The 12,569-nt window shown below is 36.2% G+C and overlaps 1 protein-coding gene across 2 annotated transcripts; it reads left to right on the forward strand.

The window, feature by feature from the left end:
* The first annotated feature begins 651 nt into the window (after nt 1-651).
* LOC149816159 (ABSCISIC ACID-INSENSITIVE 5-like protein 5) lies at nt 652-12,041 on the forward strand. 2 transcript variants are annotated; one of them, XM_089988162.1, is made up of 5 exons: nt 657-757; nt 951-2,675; nt 3,425-3,496; nt 3,637-3,666; nt 11,658-12,041. In XM_089988162.1, the coding sequence occupies exons 2-5, from the start codon at nt 1,431-1,433 to the stop codon at nt 11,730-11,732; spliced, it is 1,422 nt and encodes a 473-aa protein (XP_089844288.1). In that variant the 5' UTR covers nt 657-757; nt 951-1,430; the 3' UTR covers nt 11,733-12,041. The 2 variants fall into 2 exon arrangements, with proteins under 2 accessions (XP_089844287.1, XP_089844288.1); XM_089988161.1 differs by having other exon boundaries at nt 652-2,675.
* Nucleotides 12,042-12,569: the final 528 nt, after the last annotated feature.

The raw sequence follows: 12,569 nt of genomic DNA on the forward strand, positions 1-12,569 counted from the left end.
TTTGAATCACTGAATTATAAAGTGTGTGCAAGTTTTTTCAGCAATTCAGAATAGATGATCGAAAAATGCATCAGATTTTCAAGACTTAAAAAAGTATAACATCTTGTTGAAAAAACATATTACCAAAAAATTTGCTCATAACTAATTGTTCATGTTGAATACATCTACGAGGACAGATCGAAACTAAACTACTTAAACTTTTGAGTTTTACCTCATTGATATGGTATGGTATGCACATCCCTGCCAATGACTTTTTCAGTCAAATGTTAGAGTGTCTACAAAGCCACTAGGTTTTTATCCTTTCTCCCTGTGTCACAGGGACACGCTATTTTGTCTGCGTATTAATGGTTATGTGATTCAACATATCGAATCCGAATCCCGCGTCCTCAGTCCACGAATCATTGTGACATGCTTTCTCTCAAACAAAAAAAAAGAAGTAAAAATCAAAGTGGTGATTTTGTAAGAGAGTATAGATGTAGTGGCAGATAGAGAAGCAAACAAGCTTTTTAATAATAATTGGGTGTGAAAAAGGAGAGATATGGATGGCCAGACAGTGGACACTATGCAAAAGCTGAGTGGCTGGACTTCACATCAAGGCTAACAATGACCACTTGAGGGTTAAGCCCGTACGCCAACAAGCAGACGTCTGGCGAAACCACAAGGAGAAATGAGGAGTCCTCCGTCCCGAGATGTCGGTGGACTATCTTCTTCTCCCTCTTTTCTTGCAGAGTTTATAGTTAAACTCCTCTCTGATTAGGTGATTATTACAAGTAATTAACCCGAACATCTCTCTCTCTCTCTTTGAGGGGTGTTTGTTTTACTGGATAAGTGGCGGAGTTCTGAGTTGGGTTGGGGTTTTCTTCGTTGTCGGGCTTTCCAATTTCAGGATTTGAGTGAGGTTTAATTCATGTTTTTCTTTTCTTTTGGTTCTGTTTTTATGTTTGCTTCAGTTTCGTGGTTGTCGGGGTGCTGAGATTGGATGGGATCGTGATTCGTGTTTGGTGGTTTGTATCATATGATAGTTTTTTGGGTTATTACAATTAGCATTTGGGCTTCTGTTACTTTCATGGTGAAGATGATGTTATGAGCGAGGTATATAAGTGGAAGAAGATTGTTGGTGAAGTTGTTTTTTTCGGATCTTGGTATTATTGAAACTAGAGTTGGCTTGTGCTACGTTTTGTTTTTGTTGGGGATTTGATCTTTGCGGAGTAGAGGGTCAGATGACGGGGATGATCTTTTTTGAGAAGATCTAGTGTTTTTGAGAAGAAAATGAGGAGGAGGATCTCTTCCAATTATATACAGTTTTGGTTACTGGACGCTCTAGGAGAATTTCGACTGCTTTCTATTGAATAAGGATTCATCTCGGTGTTCTTGGCAGCTTAGATTTGTTCAATAAGGCAGAAAATATCAGAATTGCTGTTAGTTAGAGGATGGGATCCAATCTGATCTTCAAGAATGGGCTTTTAGACGTCGGGGGCGACTATGGTTCTCGGTCGGAAGACGCCAGGACGGGTACTTTTCCTTTGTCCCGGCAATCATCCATTTACTCGCTGACTCTCGACGAGTTTCAGAGTGGCCTCGGAAAGGATTTCGGGTCGATGAACATGGACGAGTTCTTGAAGAATGTCTGGTTTGCAGAAGAGACTCAGGGGATGAGCTCCGTGCCGGATGCGCCGCAAGAAAATACAGGGAATTTGTCCAGGCAATTCAGTTTGCAGAGGCAAGGCTCCTTGACGCTGCCCCGGACGATCAGCTTGAAAACTGTGGATGAGGTTTTCAGGGATGTGATTAAGGAAAGCATGGAGCAGAGTTGCAATGTCAGCTCATCGTTGCCGCAGAGGCAGCCGACTCTTGGAGAGATGACTCTAGAGGAGTTTCTGGTCAGGGCAGGAGTTGTGAGGGAAGATGCTCAACCTGCCATGTCCAACAATGGAGTATTTTCCAGCAGTTATGGAAACATCACAGTCGGAAATGACAACACTCAAGTTCGGTCTGATGTCGGTCTGGCTCTCGGGTATGGGCAACCGAGTCAGGCTAATGGGAATTTATCAAGTATGCCATATCAAGGAGTTGTTGATCCATCTTCTCAGCAACGGCAACAACAACAGCAGCAAGTTTCATGGCTCAATAGCCAGTATAACCAAAGCTCTGTAGTTCAACAGCCAAAGCAGCAGCAGCAACAGCATCAGCTCTTTCAGAAGCAACCCACGATTGGTTATGCTTCACCAGTTCAAATAGCCAACAATGCTGAGTTGAAGAGTCCAAGTATAGGAAGTGGTCTGTCATTGTCTCATGTGGGTGGTGGTGCAGGAAATGGGTGTCAAGCTGGATCTGACGGTCTTCTTGGGATGGTGGATTCGAAAGCGGGCATCGGAATGATTTCTCCTCCAAACAGTGGTTTTGTAAGGGCGGGTCTCCAAGCTGGAATGAATGTGAATAGCCTAGGAGCTGCAACAATTACAGTAACAGCTGCATCTTGTGCAAACCAGCTCTCCTCTGATGGATTAAATAAAAGTGATGGCGATAACTCTTCACTGTCCCCTGTTCCTTATGCTTTTAATGGAGGCCCAAGGGGAAGAAGGGGTGGTGGTCCAGTGGAGAAAGTTATTGAGAGGAGACACAGACGCATGATCAAGAACAGAGAATCAGCCGCAAGATCTCGTGCACGCAAACAGGTAATTCTAGGCGCATCATTTTTTTTTCGTCAGTTATGAATTTCATGTACTTTTTGAAGTACTTCGGCCTCTATCTGTTCTATTTCTACTTTATTCCTTCTCTGTGTTGTTTGTATGTTCTGTTATTGGGATTTTACCATTTTTTTGAGACGATGCAATCTTGTGTTGGCTCTGCCACGGTATGATGGTAAGATATGCCATTGTTTCCAATGAAGGTGCTTTTAGCTAAACTTTTCCAATTCAAATGTGATATCTACTTGTCAGGGTTTACACATTTTATCATCGTATAGGATTGAGGTTTCTAGCTTGTTAATAATCAAAACATTCCAAGGGGTCACTGCGTGCAATGTTAAGAGATCCTCATAAATTATTGTATGAAAAAGCTCATCTTATAGTTTGATGTGGGAAGTGGTAAGGAGAAGAGGCATAATGTCTGAGTCTGTCTGAAGCTAAACATTGGAAGTTTGTTCTGATTAACCTTCTCTTTTTCTGTTGAATGCTGTGGTTTCATTTCTTCTTGTAAGTACACCTGGAATGTGCTATATACATCTCTTCCATGCATGTTTAACTCAACATATAAACATATGTGGCATGTTTAACTCAACATATAAGCTTATCTGCCAAACCTAGGCTGTATGATTTGGCTGACTTTAATCTGTACAATTAAAATAATGTTTGCTCTTGATTTTATTCAACATGTTGCTGGGTATATCAGCTATCATACCTTTTGTTTGCTGAACTTCTTGCAGGCTTATACCATGGAACTGGAAGCTGAAGTAGCAAAACTCAAAGAGGAGAACATGAAATTGCAGAAGAAGCAGGTATGCTTTTCTTCCAAATGATGGAACTAAATTCAGAATAGATGAAGAAAAATAAATTCTGTTATGCATTGAACCTATTGTTCATTTATACCTTTCAAGATGTTATCATGCTTTTAGTAACTAAGATATACTTGTTGCAGGAAGAAATCATGGAAATGCAAAAGGCTCAGGTACAACTAGAGAATGGATTATGTCCTCTTCCCTTTTTCGGTTTGGTTGGCTTTTTTAAGTTTCCTGACTTCTTACAAATGTTTATTGCTTATTTATTGGATAAAGTAAATGTGTCTGGCTTGTAAGCTGTTTCCTAGTGTTTGTTTGTGATGATTTTTTGAAAATTAGGAGATAACCTTTTACTTTGCTTTTGGCTTCAATGATTAATTTATCTTCCATATCTTACTGTATCAAGTAGTTTCCAATCCTTTTTTTTTATTTACATGGTGCCTTCTTTTTTTTTTGTATAGCCAAGCCAAGCATGGGACCCTGGTCAGACCGGGATCTATATCCCTCTGTTAGGATAGTGTGACTCTACCTGGCCCAGCTCCCAACAGTCTCCCTTTGTTAGTTATGTGAAAATTAGATTTTTCTTTTTAGATCAAGAAGCAGTAGGATGTAAGGAACCCAGCATTTTGTTGGAGGTCCAAGTAAAACATGTAAGCCTAATGGCATCGACCAGTTGCAATTTTGTTCCTTTTTTCCGGTTATCAAAATATGCAAATTACAATCTCTCGCTTCAATTTTATTTCATCTGTTGTTTTTTTAAGAACATTTAACAAATCCTAGATAATTTTCATACTGGCAATTGGTATTGGGAAAGGCTGACTGCATCGTACATGTTTCCGATGATCCATGTAGCTATTATTTATCATGAAAATAATCTATTATTTGTCTCATTCACTGAATGCTATGCTAACGCTACATTGACATGGACATGGATGATGGATAGGGGTTGCAACATGGATACAATGGAGAGTACACCATGTCATTTTTTAATAAGTAAACCAACATTCACACACACACACACACACACACACACACACACACACACACACACACACACGCACATGCACTCATGCATGCATATGCACCTGCCCATATTAGATAATGTGATTGAAGCCCAAGTCATGGATTAGAAACCTTTGGCTATAAAGTATAAACAGTCTTGCCTGCCCTTGCCATGGCAAGACATCTTTCTTGTATCTCTGAAATTCATTTATTTTGTTGAAGAATAGTCTTCTTGTCTAAGAACAAAGCCAAAGCTTTGCCATTTTTTCTTGTAGTCAAGCATAGTAGATGGAACTTGATGTCTGGAGAAGGGCTTTTACTTCTCACTTTGTTTGAAGCATTTGAAAATAAAATCAGTTGACATTCCATGTCTGACTGTCGGGAATTGAATAGTCTTCCTGTCTAAGAACAACGCCATATCTTTGGCACTTCTCATGCAGTCATAGTAGATGGAATTTGATTTTTGGAGGAGGGACTTTACTGCTCGTTCTTGTTTGAAGCATTTGTTCCATACCAATAATAACTACAACTATATCCAGTCCAATATAGAAGCCAGAGGTAGTGTATAGTAGAGCAGTTAACCTAACCATATTGCCACAAATTGTTTGGTTTCCTTTTATATCTCTGTAGGATAGGGACTGCACAATTGACATTCCATGGTCGCTCTTTGCATTAAATATCATTTTCATGTTTAATTTGAGTAATTTTATAACAAGAAAAAGTCGCATTTATTAGATGTACTTTGGAAATCTAATTTTAATTGATTATTATTGTAAAATTATTAAAATGCATCGGTGGTGACAAATTGTGTAAATAGTCTGCATCAACATTAAAAATTTATTCGGAGAAAATATAAAAAAGTGGTGAGCCTGGTAAAGGTTTAATGTGTATATTGGACTATGATGTTGGTATATTTTAACTATTTAAACTCTCAAGACTTTTAGTTCCACATTGATGAGAGAAGTGCGTGGGATTATATTAGAGTGAGGTCAATGTTAAAGGCTGAGCCCTTCGAGGGCAGTCAGATGCATTTTCATTTTCATTTGTCTTTGTCTTTGCCTTTGCCTATGCTTAAGCTCAGGTTTAGCTTTGCTTGGTTTAGTTTGGTTCAGTCTGTTGGTTAGCTTGTCTTGGTCTTGGTCCAAGTCTAAAGTCTTCTTCAACATGGGTTGACGGTTGACCATAACAGTCAGAAATATCACTGGTTGACTTTATTGTGGATTGTTTTGGGTCACTATAAATGCTTAGATCTATAGGCAGATATCATAATTGTCCTTGACTAATGTTTTTATATAACTGTTTGTCCCTGTGGTCAAAGCTTTCCATAATCATCAAATTTGTGTCTATTTTGTAAGAGTTTGTTTGATGATTGTCTTACATTTACATAAATGACATTTAGAGGGGACATTCTCACAGTATGTACCAGAAAACTTGGATTTTCACAAAACAAAGCATTGTTTGCATTGTTTTCTATGGTTGTGGGTTTCCTTCTTTTTTTCACCTACCACAACCAGAGATAGATCAGCTGTTTTTTGTACAAAGGTCGGATGTGATTGTACAGTTAAAGGATTTGTCCAAAGTAATGATAGAGGCTGGTTTGTTGCATCATGGAGGTAGGCCACCAATATCACTGTGCAACAGAGTGGATTAAAATCTACTTCTAATATGCATACTGCAACATGTGTCAAGCACATCTTGTTTCTAAATCTGTCTTTTTTCCAACAACATGAACACATACACACACACACACAGGTGTTTTCTTTAATCATTTTTTACCTCAGTCACTTAACCTTTTTTTCTGGCTTCATTTGGAAATCATGAGATAATAAAAGGAAATTCGGGAGGGATTTTGAATTGAAATGGAAAAGGTGAAAAATTTACAATGTTGTAGAAATGTCTAGTGTCATGATAGGATGAAAGTTTACAATGGGTTGGAGTCTTGTCAGGAAAGCCTGAATCCTTGGGTGTTTTTGTGGGTCGGCAGTTTATGTTGTCATGGCTCTCTAGGTAGTCACTTTTAGATATCATGGCAGGATCCAAGGCTTGTAAGAGTTGAAGAAAAAGCTCTTAGCCTACATAGTCAGGCACATGTAAACAGAAATTTGTGTCATGCTGAGAAGGTTCTTTCGAATCTTGCAGTTTTTGTTTCTAACAATTTAAGCATTTCTTGGTTGGATTTATCTAGATCATGTTCCATGTTCAAATAATTTCTTGCTGTAATTTATTGGCCATATGACCAAATAACACCTTGTGGACTGGAGGAAGTGCATAAACTAATGAATATCTAAAGTTTAATAATGTTGATGCATAATCCAGAGAAAATTTAAATGAAATATATTGAGTGAGATATATTTCTTTTTTTCCAAATGCCAAGATGAGAGGAGTACAAAAAGGCTAGGGCGTGTGGAAGGCATGGATGCTGGTTATGTCCCATGTCTATTGGCTGAACGTGCAGGGCAGTAGGATTTTTTTGCTGCACAAAAAATGGTATTTCTAGGTCCAGTTTTTCTACTGGCTGCCAAAAATGTTATATTTTGTGAAGGGCACTCTGAGAATTTTGTGGCTGCTAGAGAGCAGTTGTATTTGGATGGAGTCTAGAGTGCCCACTCTTCTTAGCATCTAAAGGATTCTAGACATTTGCACTTGGATGGAGTGCCCACTCTTCTTGGCATCTAAAGGATTCTAGGCATTTAACTCTTTCTACAATATGAAGAATTCTGGAAATAAAATTTGGAGGTAAAGTCAGATATCTGTCCAATATCTATGCGGATTTTTTTCTCCCACTCAATCTCATGGATGGAAATCATCTTTTCCCATAATCAACAAAAATAATATCTGTCTTAGTCTTCCAACAATAACATATTTAAAATGCTATGGCCTTTCTCAAGAAAGCATCAAATCTTGGAAATAACAGAAAAACCAGAATGAAGAAGAGGATAATTGAAATTTACTTGAAATAAAGATCTAATAACCATGGACATTGAAGTAATCCATTAATTTTCATAGCTTTCTCCTGTTAGCCAATAACGTAGAAAGAGAAAAAAGGAAGTGCAGTTTTTGTCTTCTCTTCCAAAGAAACTTTGAGGTATTAAAATTTATCATAATTGCCTAGGACATGATAGGGAATTTGAGATTTACTCATTCCTGCTTCTTAAGCTTGAAACCAATGGGAAATCTGCATAATAAGGAGTGGCTAGTATGGTTGGATAGGAAACTTTTCTCCTCAAAGAATACACTGAAGAACTATATATATATATATATACACACACACACACACACACACACACACACACACACACTATGTGTATATGTATAGGTACACATATATGTACATATCTATGTACATTTGTGTTTTGTATGCATGTAATAGGTAATGCCCCTTAGGGGCATTTTTGTCTTTTCTATTTGTGTAATAGGACCGGCCCATTAGGGGCAGTTTTGTAAAACACCTTTTACCTTCTTTATTTTTATTTTTATTAGCTTTCTAGTCGTTGTGACTAGTCCAACTAGTCATTGGGCTAGTCCAATGGCTAGACTCCTACCACTCTTGTAACACTATAAATATGGAGTCTCCCATTGTTTTCTCAATGCTTTTCTTAAGCATTTTTATCAATAAATATATTTATTTTTTATGTTCTTACCCTTAAGTGTCATGTGCTCTTGATTTGTATTGGCCCACAAGAGGTTTGTTGTACTTGTGCACATATTTGTAATTATGTAATCCCTTAGTGACATCTATGTGTGCACTCTTATATTTCATTACATGGTATCGGAGCCTCGAAGCTCTTAGTTTGTGGATCATGTGGGCGAGGATCGTGTGGTGGTGGTTCGAGAAGATCGGGGAATCATTGCTTCGAAAAGCTCACCATCAACATTATTATCTCCCATCTTCTCTCTTGTTCTCTTTTCTATGGCCGACAAAGAAGTTGTTGTAATGAAATAATGCGGAAAGCAAAACATGATCTGCACAAGCACAAGTACAAGTCCTACAAGGGACAATACAAATGCCAAAGGCAATACACAAGCAAACAAGTGCATACAATGGATACAAAGAGCTTCAATGTGTATAAGCACAAGTCCACAAAGAAACAAAACACAAGTCATTAGTCAATCAATGACAAAAATATGAGATCACAAGAGGCACCAATGGGCATACACAAAAGGACACAAAAACACAAATACTAAACCTTTATTGTGATAGAATGCTTAGGAAAAGAATTAAAGAAAGGGGTTTAACCCCTTTATATAGGCATTTCAGGAAGCCATATAGTTGTTGGGGTGCTCCCAACAACTATAAATATAGCCGTTGGGGAGATCCCAACGACTATATTGGACTTTGTCCAATATACCCTAATACAAGAAGGAAAAGACAAAAAAATATAAAAGTGTACAAAGACAAAACTGCCCTTAATGGGCAGTAGCTACTACATAGGTATAAAAAGACTAAAATGCCCCTACAAGGGCAAAAATATATTATAATAAAAAACAGTTTAAATTTATATAATATATACATACACACTCATATACGAATATATACACTCATATATATGTACATATATATACATATATACATATATACATATATACATATATACATATATACATATATATGAATCAATACAGTTTTACACTCACCCTTAAACTTACGGTGTGATTACCGAAAGTCTGAAAGTACAAAACAAAAGAAAGGATCCAAGTCTTCATTTGATAATCTTCACCAAATGCCTTCATCGGCTACCTCTATCTTTATGATATGATGCATCAAAAACAAAATTTCTTTCTCAACCCATAGCATCTTTAAGAACCTATAGAGAGAACAAAAAAACACAGGTTTCAACTACACAAAGGAGGATATCCTATCTAAATAGTTTTAAGAGTAAAAAATTTTTAACACTACAAAAGTTTAAGAATAGTTATATAGTCTCAAAACAAATATATTTTGAACAAGATCAACCCAAATTAAAGCAGATAGATAATATATTATATGTATGTATATATAACCATTAAGATAAACACAATTAATATATTTCAAAAACAATTTTAAGAAATCTAGTTTAGACAATCATAATCATAAAATCAGCATATTTTTCATAAATACTAAACATAGTAGATTTTTTACCACTAAAGTCCAAAAGCCAAACACATATTAGACATAAAACATCAAGAAGATATAAACAATTATGCATAACTAAAGTACCAAAGATTTAAGTAAACATTTCAAATAAAGATACATATCATTAATTATGCTAAGCAAAATGATAACCAACATGGAACAAATCAAAATATCCTCAACATATATATTCAACATGCAATTAAAGTATATTTAATGCGCATGATAACCCAATATGGTTCATGCTCAGGAGGCAAAAGAGTCACTCACACGAGCCAAATATGGGTTTAAGCACAAAAGCCACTAAGGACCAAGAGGACACACATAAAAATAATAATTTTATTAAGGAAAGAATGCACATAAAATGAGTGAAAATTTTTCAATGAATAATTTTTTTCCATACAAGGGCGAACGAGCAATGGAAACAATTAGAAAATACATGGAGAGATTTTAAAAATCTTACATACAACAAATCATGACAAAATAATTGATATTTGCAAATCTCAACACTAGTTTGCTCACCACAAGCAATCACCTCTTTGACCTCCAACTCAATATCCTGAAAAGAGATCAAACACAAATATCAGCAATAACCAAACCAATGACCATACACTAACAACACTGGCTATCTAAATTGACAATAAATACCAGCTACAACCACAAGAGGTGCACATCCCTCACCTCACAAATGGTTGTAAAATTGTAATCAATATCATCAACTACAACGGGTGCACTTAATTTACCACAACCATGGTTGTAAAACTGACTAAAATACTCTTAAAAGGTGTCATTTTTTAAAATATATGACTACTTTTTTAGGTCAAAAAGGTAAATTTGATGAATTCATAAAGTTACTTTTTTGGAAAAGGTGTTTTGACTTTTTAATTCCCTTCAAGTTCAAAAGACCTTTAATGCCCAAAAAGTAGCCTTGCATTTCTAAAAGTACCATTCTTTTAAGGGTATTTTAGTCATTTTCATAAGGTTGAAACTATCTAATGTTAAACACTAGTTTAATGTCAGATTAACCTTATATATATTATGTGTATATGTATAAGTACACGTACATATATATGTACATTTGTGCTTTGTATGCATATAATAGGTAATGCTCCTTAGGGGCATTTTTATCTTTTTTGTGTGTAATAGGACCTGCCCATTAGGGGCAGCTTTGTAAAATACCTTTTACATCTTTTTTTTTCTTAGCTTTCTAGTCGTTGGGACTAGCCCAACTAGCCATTGGACTAGCCTCCTACCACTCTTGTAACACTATAAATATGGGATCTCTTCCATTGTTTTCTCAATGCTTTTCTTAAGCATTTTTATCAATAAATATCTTTATTTTTTATGTTCTTGCCCTTAAGTGGCATGTGCTCTTGATTTGTATTGGCCCATAAGAGGCTTGCTTTACTTGTGCACATATTTATAATTGTTTAAGCCCTTAGTGGCATCTATTTGTGTACTTTTGTATTTCATCAAATGATATCCAAGATAAGATGACTGCCCTTCAATTTGTCTGAGTTTTCTGTTCATTTGATGGGTTTGTGATGTTGCTGTTAGGCCTGCAGGGATTGTTATAGGAGTCTTTTAGATCTGATGCCTCTTAACTGTATCTGACTCTGACATCTCTCTTTGTGGCTTGAACTTCACTCTACATGTCTCAGATGTAGATGCCTCTCTCAACCTTACTCCACTAGGAACCTGATTACTCTAGAAATTGTAGAGCTCTTATAATATTATCAAGAGAATCCCAAATTGAACATTGCCCTACAAATTATATATCTCTTCTAATATAATCAAGAGAATCTCAAATTGGAAGTGCATCATGAATCTAACCAAAGACTAGTTCCATGGTAGGCATGTTGATATTGTTTAACTTCATACACAAATGCTAAGTTGAATTCCAGTCAAGTATCAACTCTACATTTGTCTCAAACGTATAAGGGACTGTGTTTGATCTTGTGCAATCAATCATTATTCTTTTTCAGAATGTGTACTGTTTTCTAATGTTTCATCTTGATGATGGCTGACATGTTTAGCAATCCTCCACAGGTTCTAGAGAAGTTGAATCAGCAGGCTTCACCCAAAAGAAGATGCTTGAGGAGGACACTCACAGGCCCCTGGTAAATGGATCATAGTAGGGAGCAAGCTTTGTTGCAAGTTAAGAGGGGCGTCTGTAAATATATACATATTTAGACAAGAATTGGAACGAAGCAGCTTAACTGTAAATTAGGATTAGGTGCAGTGCTCTGATATGTTAACTTTAGTATTCTTTTTATGCTTGTATGTTTTATTCTTGATGCCCTTTAAATGGTTTTGCAATCAGATATGGTAATGCCAAAATGGAGCATCAAGAACTTGGTTTGTGACATTCTGTATACATTTCTCTGCTTAATCACGGTGAAAGATTAATGAGGATTGCGAGTGCTTGGAAGTTGTTCCGAGGTGTTCTGCATTTTCTTTTGTCACTTGTGAGAAGATATTCATTGGACTCGTGATCACTCCTGTTTTATAAATTATTTTCCGAAAAGTATACTTACTTTTAACCAGCTGCTCAAGCATGTTAAAAAATTCATAATTGGATTTCCAGTTTATCATATGTCCCAAGCATTCATACACACGCTCATCTCTCTCTCTCTCTCTCTCTCTCTCTCTCTCTCTCTATATATATATATATATATATATATATATATATAACTGTTGCCCGTTTGTCAGATGCTATTTTAAAAAAAAATCCCGTATTTTTTTGGATAACCGACAAAAACCACTTCACTCGTGACTTCATTGGTATAAAAAATCATAATACACGCGTAACAAGTCCTCAAAATATACTTGTTTAAAAAAATCAAGTTTATATGCACAAAAAATGTTGATGCTTGCAAGAATTTTAGCCTCTGATTACAATAGCAGTATCACTTTGTTTATGTCATGAATAATATTTGTATATTGATTTTGGATTTCATA

The sequence above is a fragment of the Nuphar pumila genome, chromosome 14 (genome assembly GCF_984573655.1).
Source record: "Nuphar pumila chromosome 14, dmNupPumi1.hap1.1, whole genome shotgun sequence".
Classification (NCBI taxonomy): Eukaryota; Viridiplantae; Streptophyta; class Magnoliopsida; order Nymphaeales; family Nymphaeaceae; genus Nuphar; species Nuphar pumila.